The sequence below is a fragment of the Typopeltis vanoorti genome, chromosome 16 (genome assembly GCF_054136105.1).
Source record: "Typopeltis vanoorti isolate ZY-2024b chromosome 16, IOZ_Tvanoo_1.0, whole genome shotgun sequence".
In the NCBI taxonomy this organism is placed as follows: Eukaryota; Metazoa; Arthropoda; class Arachnida; order Uropygi; family Thelyphonidae; genus Typopeltis; species Typopeltis vanoorti.
The window spans coordinates 27,242,262-27,260,850 of record NC_143564.1 but is presented as its reverse complement, the minus strand read 5'-3'; the positions used below and the strand labels follow the sequence as shown (position 1 = coordinate 27,260,850).

General features: G+C 34.4%; 1 protein-coding gene across 1 annotated transcript in view; it reads left to right on the top strand.

Moving 5' to 3' along the window:
* LOC150097903 (uncharacterized) overlaps window positions 1-13,203 on the top strand; it is a 57,099-nt gene extending 43,896 nt beyond the window's left edge. Inside the window, exon 4 of the mRNA XM_090405953.1 lies at window positions 12,900-13,203. Within this exon, the coding sequence (XP_090262079.1) occupies window positions 12,900-12,936 (37 nt within the window). The 3' untranslated portion in view covers window positions 12,937-13,203. The remainder of the gene's footprint in view (window positions 1-12,899) is intronic.
* Window positions 13,204-18,589: the final 5,386 nt, after the last annotated feature.

The following is an 18,589-nucleotide window of genomic DNA, read 5'->3' as shown; positions in this document are numbered from 1 at the left end:
AATAGTTTCAAATTAGTAGATTGCAAAGTGATGAATTACAAATAGGTCTGCATATCCTCGTGATAAATTTATAACATTAGGTTGATATTAGAAGAATGCCATTACAAATTTGATTGTAATCACCGAGTTTTTCTGCTTTAGTTGATCTTTGGTGCAGAGTAGTAGTGTTTTACCTTCTCTCCACTAAAGTCGTGTTTTAGTGGGTTTTTAATTTTTTAGATTTTTTGGTTTTTTAATCTCATAGCTCTAAAAAGAGACTGTAGGAGACACGTTCGCACGCACACACCCCTATATACGTACAAATAAATACTACTTGGATTTCGGGACATCACCTGTTATTTAATTCTCTCAACTAAATGCATTTCATGGGCGTGATTCACACACACAACTGGAAATACAGCAAATTAAAGTGATTTGTGTTGATCTTACGACATATACTTCATTTATAGGATTGAATATTATTCATCGGGATAAGAAAAGTCTCATTCCACATAGGGAAATACGTTTCCAAAATGAAGTTTTCTGAAATGCGTGGTCCTTATTTATCGGAAATCATCTAAGAATGACACCCCTGCACTATACGAAGAATAAATAAAGGTGATGTACTGGTACTCTATTTGCTAGGCGAGGCCCTGCAGAGCAAAGCTTAAAAATCTCTAATAATGTCTCAGTGACACTTATTGATTTTCTCTCACACTTGGAGTTAGGAAAATATTGATCATCTGCCCCGTTTCTTCTTCTACCTCACGTAACATGGATAACTCACTCGGACAGAAAGAATGAGTTACAAGCAATCCCTCCGAGGGTAGTTGTCGCTGCACTTGTTACCCACGCACTACGACCAGCACTTAATGCTAAAGTTGATATACGGAAGCTCGTACCACCTGTAGCTACATTCCATTTGACAGTGGGAGATTATTACAGTCACTCGTGATTCAGTGTTTGTGTTCGGATCTCATGCCGTTATCCATAATTTAATTACTCTTGTTTGTACTAAAGGACATATTGGGAAAGAGAAACGTTGTCGGCAAGTTGAAACTAACTTGGTAGAACTTATTTTGTTACTTCGATACTCTAAAGAAATAGCATTGTTGAAAGATCTGGAGGAACTTATCCAAGCTATGTTAAACTTTTACCAAAGTTTTAAATATGTTAGCCGCTTGTAATTAAAGTATTTTTGAATTCCTTTTTCAAAAAAAAAGGGAAGGTAAAAAAGGGTTGGTGGAAGGTTTTACATATTTTGAATATTTTGGATTTTATATTTAGAAACTTCATCTAATAATGTTTCATCTGCAAGATGTTCGGAATACTAAGGCAACAGTTATTTGGGAGAGGAAATTCTGCTGAAGTAATAAATAAATAAACATTTATATATTCGTTATAATGAACTTAAAACAAATATATTAACTTTTTACTCCTTTCAGTTAGATACTCTTGGTACGAGTTAATATCAATCCATGTCGATGAGAACTATATCTAAGAAAGCGGTAAATGTGAGGGTTGGCATCGTTACTCTTTTCGAAAACCACTTGTTTCAGATGGAGATTCGAATCAGATTCCAGTGATGTAAGTAGCGATTCTAATGGGGTAGTGTGGCTTGAAAATAAAGTAATCAGAATCTGAATCCAGATTTGAAAGATCTGAATCCAGAGACTACAGGAATAAATTACAGAGACCACTACATGAGATAATTAATCATTCATAGGTTTCTCCTTCGACTATACAAGCTGAGTGGTACCCAATAATGTAAGGAAGATTCACGTGGGTGAATTTCCTACTGAAAGAACTCAAGTTATTAACACATACTAAAGCAATGGTTTAGATCATATACGTATAGTAATGTTATACTTCAAGGCTCTTTCGATGGCTGCTTTCAAAATGTTAATGCTGTTACCTAACATCCCTATTTGTTCCCAGTGTCAGCGGACATCATTCCGATTGAAAAGGCACCTCGTAACCTATTCACCAGGAGTGTACGAAATTTCCCCTCGGTTGGAAAGAGATGGATTGATATTCCATCTAGGATGAGTGGAAACTTTAGACTTTTAACAGAGAGTGAGTTATCCGGTGTCACAGAGGTGGTAGAGATTTTCATTCTGCAACTCTAGCACAAAACACAGTTTCTGGGAAAATCCTTAACTCCATTTTGCAAAATTTTGAGAAAAACTGAGAGTTAAAGTTTCGAAGTCTCTAAAAAAAATCTAAATATGAAAGTGGTAATTATTTTTTTGAAACATATATTTCTTACAACATTGTTTTCTTGAAATATATCATTCATACGACATTTTTGAACATACAACTACATTTATTGCCAATTAATGAAAAGAATATATGTAAGCAAATGGTCAAAGGTCACTGATACAAAGTCAGGTTCTTTAGAGGCTTTCTCTTTATCAAATGTCTTGGCACTGTTACATTCTGCCTTCCTTTTTAAATGCGCTTGGTATTCGTTTTCAAGCTGAGTCATTTTCTCTCCTTCGGGAGTTCAAAAGTGAAGCACATTTGGCGCTGGTCTTTTTTTTTTTTTTTTTTGGCTTGAAAAATGCTGTTATAATTGATACAAAAAATTCGTCTGTAGGTTAACAGGGACACAGTACAATCTTCATTATTTTCTTTACACTTCATCTTATACAAATCATACATGTCACTAATATTCAAAGTAGGGTCTAGATACTGACGTTTGGCTGATGACCGGCAGTAATGGGGATTCAACCCTTAGAAAACTTCGATGTGCCGCTTAATGTCTGCCACTATTTCAGGATTTGTTTTGTTTGCTGGTGGAGTTTTCCCTCTCTTATCTTCTCCAACAAAAACACTGCTGCCACTTTTAAAAGCAGTTATAACCACACCATTACTTATACACAGGGTCTTCAGAAAGAATGCCTGACACACTCTAATATTTTTTCCATTTACCTAAAAAAAATATTTCCTTAACACCCCACGTTGTTGGTCGCTACCTTTTGTTGATCTTCTTTCTGGACTTGAACTGATTACTGTTTTTAGAATAAAATCTTTTGCCTCTTATAATCTGCCAGTCTCCAATAATCACCACAAATCTTCACCCTTTCCTCTTCTGATATATTTTCCGCACACTTACAGCTAACAATTGACAGGTTTTGGAGCTTTAGCAGGTCTTTCTTCCTTCTTAATCATATACGGTAGTCCCTCACTGCGTTTCCTTTTCTCTAAATTACATTTCCATTTGCTTGGGTCAGATTTTTTCCAGCTACCTCTCTCTTAGGAGATTTTGAACATTTTTGGTGAACTATTGCAGCATTGCTTTCTTCTTTTCCTTCATTCACATTTTGCTTACTGTTGGCTGTATTGTGAAAGGTTGCAGCAACTGCTTTACCATCACCATCATCTGGTTTGAAACATTTCTTTATTCACTTTTCTTGGCATAGCTTCTTCTGTTGAATCTATAAAAATACAATTTGTAACATAAATGTGATCATCCAACCTGAAAGTTCTGTAATTACGATTATAAATTTTAACTTTAGAAATGATGGATTTTCCAAGGCGCTGTCACTGGAATCAGTAAATTAATTCTATTACATAAGGATTTAAGTTTATAAATAACAACACTATATAAAGAACGAAAGGAAAATCTGTAAGAAGAGATTTTACAACTGATGGAAGGGAGCACAATGACTATCATACTGCCATAATTAGAACCCATATTCTTATTTAAGTATGACTGGGGCATTTTTGCTACAGGACCTTTATTATTTTATAGATTCTCAGTGATATCAACTTATACATAATTAGAAAAACATAACTGCTATAGGGTTTACCTGTCGAAGACTACCTATCCGTACACGGATTGCAGAGAGGATCGCCATCTGAGAAGACTGAAAAATCTAGTTCCATAAGGAACGTTACATCTAATGTTTCATCGACCGACAGGGGTTTTAATTCAGTTATTTTCCATATATCATCGTCTTCTGTGGAAGGTTTTGCCGATGTAGCATTTTCTGAAACACAAACATAAGAACTATGTTATAATATTCCCTCAGAATGTCAATAAGTTGAAAATCACAATTCTTTATAGAAATCACATGAAACTAGATAAAATATACTCACCCGTATTATATACTGTTTAATTCTTGCATTGTTGTGATATAATCAAATATTACCAACTTTATTTAGAAAATTATCACTAGTGTTCATTGACTTACAGGATTTTCCCTGTATAGCTGTGAGTAATTATGTAAAAGTTCTGAGAAAATCCACTAAGTGATTTTAAAGGCTATAAATGTCATTTTTGGACTTAGTGAAAATTGACCAAGACTATAACTCCAACACTATACCTCACAGGAGAAAGAGGGTTTTCCCAGATGATAGAGCGTAAAAGTTTACATATGCGGATAATATTAACTCCATTTTCAGTAAAATTGGAGTTATATGATTTTCCCAGAAACCCCACGTGGCCTCATAGTCTAAGTTGCTTCTGCATGTCCTTCGGTACACATTGAAAAAACGTATCACAGAAAGATCTGGATTGTTACTGTTACAATAGTGGTTTCATATTATACCAGATACGTCAATTCTCATCGCATTAGGTTATTTCAAATATTTCGTAATATCACAATAATTCACATTTTATGATAGAAAATATATTCTATATTATGCTAGATACCTTTTTTTAGGCGCTCATTGTGTGCTTGTTTCGAGCTGCTATTAAGACACATTGAAGTAAGGACGTCTGCCCTGAAGAAAATATTTGATGTTCTTATGAGAAGTTACTTTTTATAGCAAGTGCGGAATACTACCATATTGTTAGATTCTGACCACAAGCAATGCTGTCTTGTTAATCCCTTCAAACCCGTTTGCACCAACATGTACTTTTTTGGCGATTATTCAGAAATTTCATCCATCGTGAGTCATTGCTATCTTTTTGGTTTTCTTTAGCTTTTATGAATAATTGAATGCTTTCAAATTGTGGATTCAAATAATAAAGCAGTTGATAATACCTCAATATTAAATTAAATCCTTTTCTAGAATGACCGTGAGTAATTTTTGATACCCGGAATTGTGCTGGTTTCTTTAGTTGCGCCACGATAAATGAACTACAAAAGTAGCTTTATAAAAATATTTTGTAATTGTAACTATTTAAAATATTTAATTTTTGTTACTTAAATAGAATTGTAGCGTGCATTTACATCGAAAATTTCGATCCCCTGCTTCGCTGAAAGCTAAATGAGTTTCTTTCACTCATTTAGCACAGAAGTACACAGCTTCGCTTAAGTACATAGACAAATTATAAATAAATGCTATAGTTATTTTATTGTCCAAATGGAATAGGCGAAACTCTTTTTAGTTGTGCCTACGTCTTTTGGAAACTAATACTCCTGTTTTGCATTACTAAACTATTATATTCATATACTACACTATACTAAATACTATATATTATTATCGTCATCATCATCATAACGCTAATTACGGGTATAGACCATATTGGTCTGTTTTGGTCTCATTATCCATCCAATATCCTTTTTTGAGATCTACCCTACCTTTTCTTTCCAACTGGCTTATTATGTTAGTATTTGTTTGGGATATCGGGTATTGGCCATTCGGTTTATATGTTCTATCCATTTTTGTTTATAATTGTTTAAGTTTTCTTCTATTGATTTTGTTTTTAGTTCTTTTAAAATGTCTTCCTTCCTTTTTTGGTCTAATAATGTGTATTTTGCAATTATTCTCATAAATCTCATTTCACTTGTTTTTATTCTTTGTTTATCTTGTTTGTTTATTGCACAAATTTCACTGCCATATAATAATGTGGGCAGTGCTAAAATATTATATAATTTCAAACTTTTTTTTTGTACTATATTTGGATTGAGTGTTCTATTTATCAGACCTATAATCTGAAAGTATTTATCTGTTCTATTATTTTATTATTAATAACTATTTTGCTTCTAACTGGAGTTGTCCACAAAATGCCATTGTTTTAGTTTTATCTATGGAAATTTTCATTCCAAACTGTTCTACTATAACGTTTAAATTATATATTGCGCTTTGTAAATTGTCTTCCTTATCTGATATTATTACCTGATCATCTGCAAATAACAGCGTATTTATTTTGTTATTTATTCCGGGAAATTTCTGTACCTTGATTGTTTAAGGTGTACCACTGTATTAATATTTCATTAATGTAGATATTTGTTGGAGATAGAGTGCATCCCTGTCTTACTCCTTGGTTTATAGATTGTTTTTCAGAGATTGTTTTTTTATTTATTTTTATGTTTATTTCATTATCTTTATATATATTCATATATTCAATATTGCATGTCGTAAAATATTAGGTATATTTATTATTTGTAATATATCAAACAGTATTTATCTTTTTACTTTGTCAAATGCTTTTTCGTAATCTATAAACAAAATATGAGTTTCTAAATTACATTCTCTTCTTTTTCTTTTTATTTTTCTTTTTATTTTTTTTTATAAGTAGTTTTAAAAGAAAGCTGCATCCATGGTAGATCATCCTTTTCTAAATCCATTTTGACATTCTAATAATATTTGTTCACTGTATATTTTTAGTTTTTCATTAAGTATTCTACTATATATTTTCTAACAAGTATTCAATAAACTAATACCTCTGTAATTAACAGGTTTTATTTTATCCCCTTTTTTAAATATAGGTATTACTATACTTGTATTCCATTCTACTGGTATTTGTTCATTTGTATATATTTTATTTAAAAATTTTAATAATCTTTGATGAATTTTTTTCAACAGCAAATGTATACAGTTCGGAGTTTATCCCATCTTCTCCTGCTGATTTGCCATTTTTTATTTGATTTAGGTTGTCCTTTAATTCTTTCATTGTTATTTTATCATTAAAATATTTTGTAAGTTTCTGGTATAATTTTTTGATGCCAGTATTATCCGTCCAAAAATCTGTAAAGTAATCCAAGAATTTCTTTACATCAATTTCACAATTTATATTTGACGTTCTTTTATATCTGCATTCATGTGTTTTAGTGTTTTACACGCATTGGGTCTTATTTTGTATGTGTCATTTTCTAGATATGATGCAAATTTTCTCCAGCTTTCTCTGTGTCTCTTTCTGGTTTCTCTTTTGGCTATTGCTCGTCTTTTTTTTATATTCAATTTCATCTTCTTGTTTTTTTGCTACTTAACCATCTTTTAAAAGCCAGCTTTTTATTTTCAATTATTGTTTTTATTTCAATGACCCATATACGTAATTTTTTTTATTTTTATGATATTTTTTGTGTGTTCCTAGACTTTTATATGCTGCTGATGCGATAATTTCTTTTATATTATTCCATTCTTTCTCAATGTCTTCATTTTCTTGTATTTTTTCTAAGTAGTTATTAATCCTCTGTTGGTATAAATTTCTTATACTTGAATCATTTAGTAGTCTTACTTTGTGATTAGATTTTGTTTCTCTAGTTTGTTTATTATTATTTTTTTTTTGTATTTTTTTGTAGCCAGTTTGGTGAAAACCTTAGTTTTGCCTGCACTAAATAATGATCTGTGCCGATTTCTAGCCCTCTTCTGACTTTAATGTCTAGGAAGAGGTTTGCCGCTTTTTCATTTGCTATAAAGTAGTCTATTATTGATTTTTGTCATTTTGCACACCATGTATTATGTATATTTTTATTTTTGTAAAATGTATTCATTATTTTTTGTATTATTATTTGATTGTATATTGATTGTATTTGATATTATATTGATTATATAATATACAAATGATTGTATATTATATAATCAATGAGTCGCTTTCCATTTTTGTTTATTGTCGGTCGGTTCTCCAAATTTTTGTATATTATTGTTAATTTTTTTTCATTCCTATTCTGGCATTAAGATCTCCGGCTATAATTATACGGTATGTTTTATATAATTTTTCATATATTCCTTGTAACTCTTTGTAAAAGTAATAATTTCCTTCTTCTTTTCCTTCTTCCGGGGCATACACTCCAACAACTGCTAAATTTTCTTTATTTAATTTTATTCGCACTTCTAATATCCTTTCATTCCAGTATGTACAATGAGTTATTTTTTGCATTAATTGAATTATGGATCCAAATCATTACACCAGCTTTTGCAGGTATTTGTTTGTCCACTCCACTATATAGGATATTGTAGTTAGCTGTTTCTTTTGTTCCTTTAAGTTTCTTTTTTGTTTCTGTAAGAACTGCAATTTCTATATTTTCATCATTTAAAATTTTATCTAATTCTTCTTCTTTATGTGATCAGCTTCTATTGTTCCACGTAGCATATTTCACCACATTTTTCTTTTTACAAAGTTTCTTAACCTTTTCCAGTTTGCGGTCTTTTTCCCTGTTTTCTGTCCGGTTTGGATTTCGTTGAGACCTGAATGTAATATGTGTTTCCCTATGTCAAGTGATTGGCATTACGATAGGTATCCTTGGTGGGGCTGCCACCTTAAGGCAACTAGGCTTGCCTTTTTTTAGTAGATAATGGAAACTACAGTTTGAGAGGAAAGAGTTATCCCCCCCCCGCCCTCGAATTGCTCTAATAGCACTGGAAGGAAGGAGTAAGAAGTAAGAGAGAGAGTCGAGGAAAGAAGAGCAGAAGACCAGTCTACAGATATGATATACCAAGTGTATATTGTAGGAAGTAAGATCAGGTTGGCTATCTCTGGTTTGCCATGTTCCTACTCACCAATGTGAGCCCCTGAGATAACTATATATTGCTATACATTATAATGTATTATATTCATATTACTATATGAATATAATGCATCAATTGGTCAGTGTTTCTGGATTGTTGAATTATCAAATGAGTCTTTTAGGGAAAAAAAAAGAAAAAAAAAGATACCTGTCGAACTTGGAAATTGACAGGGGTGGTGGAAAATTTCTTCAAGGAGGTGACCAGAATTAAACCTGTAAGTCCACGTCGTATCACAAGGCTATGTAGGCACCAGGCAATAACTAATAAATAATGGCTATTTTTGTCTATGTTTATTAAATCAAGTTTACAAAATAAATAAATAAAAGACTAAATTAAGTTTGGTGAAAAAATCTACATCCGTTTACAGGCAAAATCTAAAAACCTGCGGTCCCCTTTGAAATGACATACTTCTGGGTGTTATGTAAATATAAAAAATATAAGATCAAAAATAACTCAAATGCTTCGTTTCCAAAATTCCAAGTATAACTGATATACAAAATACCAGTTTTGACATGGTTTGACGTAACCGTCAATGCAATATGAAGACCTTCTGCAACATAAAAAAAAAAAAAATTAACAAATTCCAAAAGAAAAAATTCCACATCATTCCAAAAACAAAATGTGCTTTTCAAATGAATAAAGGAACAACAACGATCCAGCAAGGATTTTACCTATTAAACGCTGCGTTAGATAAAAATATTATTATTAGTTGTTTTTATTGACCCAACAAACGCGTTTCACATATTAACACACAAGACCTTGTTGAAGACTAACACATATCGGAATCGAAGATGTCTACTCCAGTATACATCACACGTATAGAATCAGCACACAGTAAAGAGCTAACGTAAACTTGTGGAGTACCATAGGGATCTGTTCTTTCTCGGATTCTTGTTAACATACCCCTAAAAAGTAATATCGTCAATACGCAGACGACACTACCAAAGTGTCCATTCACAACGACACAACCACAGCTTATACGAATACAAATAAGCAACACGACATCCATCTGATCACCAACTGGCTAACTGAAAACGGCACATCAGTGGCGCACCAAAGTGGGGACAAGGGGTCCTGTCACCCCCAAAGAAAAAAAGAAAAAAAAACACTAGAAAATTTTCCAGAAATCTTTCCTCGTTAAAATTCATTTTTTTATTTATGCTGTGTCGTGTCTTCTACTTATGAATTAGCGGTCACATAAGGTGGGCATACCCTATAGCTCTCGGGAATCACAGCCGCTGTGAACACAAGGCGAACGAAGTAATGCACATAAATATAAACTGTTAAATCGACACCTGGCTCGCCGTGGGCATTGAAAAAAAATCACGAAACTACTGCTTTCTAATATCTTCCTCAGATATGATCAGCACAAACTTCGAGGAAGACACAGAATCGTCACCTGAACAAACAAATAACAAGAAGTTCAGTGCAGCAGATAAAAAGAATCATGGGTATTTATCAAAAACGAACTTTCACAGTATTTTGTACTGAACAGATAATGCAGTATATCTATCTATCTATCTGCCTATATCTGTAACTATATCTATATATATATACACACACACACAAAACATATGTATAAATATATATATTATTATTGTTATTATTATCAAATCGCAGATGATTTTGAATCATCTGCGATGAGTCTTTTGTCTCATCGCAGATGGTCCCGCTGACACACACACACACACACACACACACAGTTCATCATACTGTGCGTTAAGTATGCTCACCGTCGCCTCACTCACAACACTCTGAGGCAACGCATTCCAATCACTCACCACTTTCAATGCAAAAAACCTGCTCATAACCTATTTAACCGACCTCATTGCTCATACCCTATTTATAAAGCTTCCATGGATGACCTCTTGTTCTCTCCCTGCCTTGACCCATTCTATGTAAAACTTCCCCTACATTAATATAGTAATAACCCATTAACAACTTATATGTCTCAATCATATTCCCCCCTCCTTCTCCTATCCACCAATTTCTGCAAATTGCATTTTCTCAGTCTGTCTTCATACTCAACACATTCCATAGACCAAAACTCACTTTAGTCAATCGTCTCTGGCCCTTTTCCAATACATCTTCATCTTTTTGAAAACCAGGTCACCAAATCTGTGCACAGTAATTCATATATGGCCTGATCTAAGTTTTATACAATGGAACCATAACACTCTTACTTCTAAAAGTCCGGTCCCTCCACATCATTCCCATTATCCGCTGTGCTGTCCTTAGTATCTCAGCAATACATCCCCGAAATTTTAGGTCTTTGTCCACAATCACTCATCTCCTCTCTCGTCTCTTTGTCCACAATAACTACATCCCAGATCTCTCACCTCCTCTTCCTCTTGCAAGATATTTCCACGGATTATGTACTTTACATCTCATCTTTGCTTCCCAAATGTCCAAAATCTTACACATTTTGTAACATTGAATTGATATCCCCACTCACTTACCTATTCAGCAAGTGCATTCTGCTCTTCTTGCGAAGCCACGATATCCGCTCTACTATGATAATTTCCCGAATTTTGCATGATGTGCAGTTGTTTGCAGATGATGCAAACATTCATGTTAAATTTATTTTATGCTATTGTATGTTAGTTTTACTATTAATGATTAGTGAATGAAATACATCATCATCATCATCATCATCATCAAATTCCTGCCATGTACCCTCAAGGGGTCTACAGGATATGATAGTACTACATGAAAAAAATTACATCATTACTAACTTCCTATCTACAATTTTCATCCAAATCAGTCTGTTACTTATCAAGACTCCAACATTATCAGATCTTATATTTCTATCGTCTAAGGCACTTTGTACCGTATAAATCCACCTATATCTTGGTCTTCCTCTGGATCGTTTTGCTGCCAACCTGGCAGAGAACACTTGTTTTGCTAATCTTTCCTCGCCCATTCTGTTTAAGTGACCATACCACTTGAGATTAGCTCTGCTAACGCATTCCTGGATGGTGACAATGTCAAGTTCTTTCCTAATATCCTCGTTTTTAATATGATATTGATATTGATGCCATCTGATCACGCCTATAATCTTTCTCAGGACTCTCATATCTGCGGTCTCTAGTCTTTGGTCAAGTGTTTTACTTCTGACCCAGCTCTCAGATCCATAAGTTAAAACTGGTTTGAACACTGTCTTGTATACAGCTAATTTAGTGTTCTGACTAATTTCTCTCTTATTCCATATGAATTTATTCAAATGACTTCCCACCATACCAGCTTTGCTGATCTGTTGTCTATTTCTATATTTAATTTACCATCTTCAGTAAAAAACGTGCCTAAGTAGCTGAAATGTTTCACTTGTTCCACAGGTTCTCCATTCACAACACAGTTGACATTTTCAATGATTCTGCCTATTTTCATTGTCTTTGTCTTCTTATTGCTGACCTTCATACCATATCTATTATAACAGTTATTCAATTTAGTCAGAGAATCTTGCAGACTTTCAGCGGATTTATTTAGAATTATAACATCGTCCGCATAAAGCAAAGAGCTGACATTAACATCCCCAATTTTGAATATCATGTTTAATACCACTTTCCTTCACAATGTGATCCATATAGATAATGAATAACAGAGGGGATAATGTACATTCTTGTCTGACACCAGATGTAACATTAAACCATCTTCCTGTACTTCCTTCAATTCTAACTGCTGACTTACAACTCAAATAAAGACTAAGTATCGCTTGATATAATGCCCAATTGACACCATATAACTGCAGCGTATTGAATAGCTTCTCTCTTGGCACCTTGTCATATGCCTTTTCCAAATCGACAAAATTTAAATGCAGATCTCTGTTACATTTCCATGCTTTCTCGACTATTTGTCGTAAAGATCTGATCCTGACAGCCTCTATTTGGCTTGAATCCAGCTTGTTCTTCACCAAGCTTTTCTTCCACAATTCTTCTCAACCGTTTCTCAAGTATACTTGCATAGATCTTGCCAGGAACACTCAGTAGGGAAATGAAATACAACCGAAACTTAAACGAAAATGAATGAAATTCAACCGAACTTAAATTAAAAGGTTCCACCAGTTATTTTTTCTCTTCTGAAATAACAGTGCATAGTAAGGTTACAAAGTTTTCTTTATTATTATTATTATTATTATTATTATTATTATTATTATTATTATTATTATTATTATTATTATTATTATTATTATTATTATTATTATTATTATTATTATTATTATTATTTCTTTCTTTCAGTAACTGGTACCAAAACGAGCTTAGTATCATCCATTAACCAGCAGACAGCTTGAGACAGCTGTTTACAAGAAAACAAGTTATCTTCAGATATTTCTTCGAATCAAACTTTTAATATTTCTCTAGAGGATATTGTCTTTGCGAATCCCACATGACGCAACCGCTGAGTGAGGCGCTGTAGAAGTGGATTCTTTTAACCTAAAACACCAGTGAATCGCTTGGGTGGCAAAGCTTTTTTTTTTCTTTTTTTGTTCGTTTATATATTTTGCAGCACTGAATTGATGATCTGTACTATAAACGCTTTTAGTGTGAAATCCCTTCTGTATGAACTATAAAGTGCACTAAAACTGAATGCGTTTCATATTTTTATTACTCACACCAAAACAACAAACTAAGTTACAACTACTGTTTTAAAAGCCCAATATATTCCACTGAGAGAGAAAGAGAGAATGCTGATCCAGAAGTAATGATCACATTGAAACACAGAGAGTTAAGACAAGTTAAAGTAATGTTAATGCGGTTAATAAATTGGTATTATTTGCTGTATTTTCATTAAAAATTCCTAGTCCATCGATGAAACGACTTATATTCTTATAATATATGTTACCAAGTTGCTATAAAATTTTATTGAAGGCATAAAAAGAAATTTATTATTATTTAATTATTAATTGTAATGATTATTTTACCGCGCGGTCAGCCTAGTGGCTTTGCCCTTCGCAACCATATGCCTGGGGAAGGAGTGTCCCAGGTTCGATTCCCGTTGTAGATGTGAGGAATTTGAGGATCTTCCTCAGGCATAGCCAAGTTAGCTGGTCTTGGGCGCGGTCAGTAGGGTTTTTTCCGCCAGTTTATCTGGCGTTTTTCATTCCGCAAACAGGCAAACCGGCCCCGTGAACATACGCCTCTACAGTCAAAAATATATCCCCAGCGGCAGACCAGGCGACCGGTCAGTTGGGAGTAGTACTAATAAGAAGTCGTATCTAAAGTAACACGCGGACCCTGCATAGGAAGCGGGAATAACGCGTAGAAGAAGAATTGTAATGATTATTTTCATGAGTAATTTGGTTTCCTAAGAACGTTGTGTTTTTAGTCATGCTGAATAACTGAAAATGACACTGACTTTTCCTTTATCGATTATCTGCGTTTATAACCGAGACGCCTCTTAATAATAATGAAATTTCAGGTATGATATCGTGGCATATTTTTAGCAAAATACGTACACCTACATCTTATAGATTAGTTTGCCTTTACTATAGCTCAGTGAAAATGATGTTTACATTCCTCAGCGCTAAACCGCCCGAAAAAAAGTGTCACGAATTTAATTCCAGTAGCCGACTAGAAGAACTTTTTCTAAGCTTTTTTCCGACCAGTTCCGGAGTTAGTCGATCTCTGGCAAGGCAAGAGGGTTTTTTCGTCCCGTAAACTCAAGAAAATCGACCGTAGATCCCACACTATTTTCAGACACTAAAAATATTGTGTTAGGGTTAAGTACCACCAGATGGCAGCAGTTGTCAGCCGTCTCTTCAATGCGTGCCGCTTATTTGATTATAGCCTCGGGCCAGCTATCTCTGATTGGCAACCAGTAGAGATTGAACTGCCCAATCAGTCTCTAAAATTTAGGTAGGGCTAAAACGGACTCGCATACTCCCTATATATGGGAATAAAAGACGTTAGCTCAGTGTTTCTTAACCTTCTTTCATGTGTGCATCACTTTTAATATTAGTTTTTGTGGCGTCCCCAGTGGCGTAGCTAGAGCTGTTGCCGCCCGGGGCAGTCCGTTTGCCGTCCCTCTCGATACACACCAAAAATACTACAAAAAGTCAAAACGATGTATGGGGAAATAAATTAAAACACTCTGTTTATTTTTGAAGTAAAACTTCAACTTCAACTTCAACCTTCTAAAATATTATTTTTCTTGCTTTTCTGTTAACAAAACCGTCGATGACATTGGCGAAGTCTATTTCATAGTAATGTAGGTAATTCTTAATCAATTTTATTTAGAAAAACTCCTCTCACAACTAGCAACACTTACAGCAATTCTGAGGAAATTCGCAGTAGTATTACAATATTTGGAACTGAGTTCTCGAGACTGTATTTTAGAATTAACTGCAAAAGTTCAAAAAGGTTCAAAGTGCAGCCTGGGGCGGACCTTCCTCTCCGCACTCCCCCTATCTACGCCACTAAGCGTCCCCCCTTGCAATTCTTGTGTTGAGACACTGACAAAACCCATAAAAGGTAGCAAAACAAACTAGGAATTAATTAAAATTTTTAAATATTCATACAAATTTAAATACGTCACCAAATCTTTCGAAAATTGTATAGATCTGGCATCACTGCGCAGACTATTGAATCGTATCGGCCTTTCGGAAACATTCGCGATTTCATCACGGGAAGTCTCGAATGCTGGTCACTGTTGCAGTGTTACTGTCGTTTTGAAATGACAAGACGGCAGTAACACTGCAACAGTGACCAACAGTGAGAAGTCGATGGTCGGCGTTATTTTACTCTTCGCAACGACTGTGATACACGGTATAAAAACAATTTTTATACTGTAGAAAAATGGATAAATTTTTAATTGGACGTGAGCGGGCACTGAAGACTGTGGAGCGTCGACGTCAACAAATTCAGGTTCACAGAAAATCACACAGAAAGTAAAATCAAGAAAGTAAGCAGCAGAATATTTAGATTTCGGTTTTACAAAGACAAGTAAATAATGAAGAAAGACCACTGTGTGTTATTTGTTCGAAAATTTTGTGGCTGATAGCATGAAACCGAATAAACTTAAAAAAGACATTTGGAAACACTTCATAAGGAATATGTAAACAAACCTCTAGAGGTCTTTGCTGCCAAACTGAAATGTTTTGGAAAAACAGAAATCTAGCATTAAAAGGTCTTGTCTTTAAATGAAAAAGCTTTACTAGCTTCTTACAGAGTTGCATATAAAATAGCTAGGTGCAAAAAGCCCCACACTATCGGACAAGACCAAATTCTGCCAGCTGCGATTGATGTTGTGGAAACTACGCTTGAAGAAAGTTTTACTAAACAACTACAGTGCATATCTCTAGCAAATGATACTGTTGTTCGGAGAATTGGTGATATATGTGAATATATGCAGCAACAACTTTTGTCGAAGCTTTGTGGCCAATTACTCTCAATTCAGCTTGAGGAGGCAACAGATAGCAACAAGGATTGTCATTAATTGCTTATGTTCGAATTTGCGATGGATTATCAGCAGTTGTAGAGCTATTGTTTGGTTTTAATTAGTTAATTAGTTGCTCGGATAAATTTGCAATATTGATATCTTCCCGTTAGCGTAAGTAGTTTATTGAATACAGTGGATTTATACATTTTATTATTTTATTTTAAGGGTGTATTTTTGTTTTTGTTTTTATATTGTTTTTGTGTCAATAAATAATTTCATTAAATGCTTTTGTTTCAATAAAGTAGTTTTTGAGTTTTTCCTTTGATTTTCACTTTCTTCTCCATAGGTTGAAAATCACTGCTGATATATATTCATATTTATTAAGGATACCAAGTAATTTTATAAACTTGGTTTTTCACAATATTTCACATATTCATATTTATATATACTGACTACTATAACCGAGACTAGAATAACAATTAAATTTATTCAAAACGCAACATGTTTCATCGGATTATCCGACTTCTTCAGGCGTGGGAACATAGAAATCAAATAAACACTATAAGAAACATCGTATCACTATAAAAACGACTATTGTAAAATTCAGTTAGCTTTGGACTAACTGAGTTTACAGTCCGTGTTGAAGTTCTGTTGTTAAGCAGCTGAGTGCGTCTGATTTAACGAGTGTGCCAATATAGCAAAGCTGAAAGAGTCCGGTAGATTATAGCTAAGGTTATTATTTATGTGATGAGAGTCCATAACAATTTCCTTAGACTTGACTATGCGGCGCTCCACCTCGTCACGGCATACATGAAGGCTTGAAGTTGTTGTCCAATTTATCTCATGTTGACGGCCTTCATCATTTGTGTTTACTGAAAACAGTACATGGTTTTTAATATATATATATATATATATATATATATATATATATATACGTATATATATATATACATACAGGGGGGAAATGTAGCCTCTTAATATGTTTCTTAAAGAGTAAGAGGTTGTGCTCATTGGGAAAAACAGTATGGCGGTGATTGTTCCAGAGAATAGAGGTGGATGAAATGAAAGAAGCTAATGAGAAGTTAGTTCGGTATGTTCAAAGCTGGACAGTGCATGGATGTTGATCAGTGGCTTCTTCTATGGTTCTTCTATTGTTAGAATAAAGTGGAGGAATGGTAGCAGCCTATTCAGAAAAATTAATGTCAATGAAAGAACCCATAGAAAATGCACAGAGCTCTAACAGAGCGCCAACAATAAAGTGACTGAAGGAGTTAGATGAAGGAAGAGTCGTCTATTAAGCTGATTGCCGTCTTCTGAATATCATAGAGAGGTCTTGGGTGCTCCACCCCAAATGTTGGAACAGTATACCAAAGTTGGACGGATCTGAGACGTATAGAGTGTTAGGAATCGAAAGAAAGAGAATTAATGTTTAGAACGGAAAAGAACAAAGCGTTTTAGAGGTTAAGGAGGCTATATGAGTAATATATTTATGCCAGGAAAAACTGGATGTGACAGTCAACCCAAGAAGAAAAAGTTGATCTTGAAAGAAAACTGGAACATTATCAAAAATGAGAGGAAAACTGAAAGATTTTTATTCCTGGTAATAAGGCAACTTGAATTTTTTTGGCATTGAAATTTACTAATGGGGGTAAAGTTGTCTTTACCCCATTTGAGGATGTTGAGGAGGTTAGTGTTCATGCCACTGGTTATGGAAGATCTTGGAGCATCTAACATTAGGGTACTGCATGGTTAACGGAACGATGAAGAGGAATGAAGAGTACTGTCATCGGCGAAGCTGTGAATAGGATTTGAAGTTGGAGAAAGGAAATCATTGTTATGAAGGAAGAAGAGCGTGGATAACAACACAGAACCCAGAGGTACTCCAGAGTTGTTGGAGGAATCTAACGAGAGAAAGCCATCAATCATGACATACAATGAACGACCAATGAGGAAGCTGGCAATCCAATCACAGATTGTAGAAGGGAGCCTATAAGATGGCAGTTGGCTCAGGAGGCTTGGTGCCAGATATGATCAAATGCCTTAGAAATATGGAGAGCGATAACATGAATCTCTCCAAATCTTTCCATGGCCTGAGTCCGAAAGTAGGTGTGTGATTAGTTAGTGGGTTGGCTGCAGAACAAGAATAGCAGAATCCTTATTGGTGATCGCTAATTACAGTAACTGATGAGTCTCCAAGTAATGAAGAAGCTGGTTGCTGATAACGTTCATCGCTTTTGAAAGCACTGAGGTGAGAGCGATTGGACGATAGTTAGATGATAGACTTTTGTCTCTCTTTTTGGGTACAGGCTGGATGTGGGTTTGCTTCCATGTTATAGGTAGATGACAGTAGAATATGACAGTTTATATACGCGATGCATGATGGGTGTCAGTTCTGGAGCACAACGGAAGGAATACCATGTGGACCAGGAATCTTATTAGTATCAAGATTAATGATTAAAGGTTTTCTGATGTCTTTTTGCCGAAAGTTCATAGGAGGCATGCAGTTGACAGTTTGTGGAAGTAAGAGAGGTGATTTCCCTTGGCTGCCCAG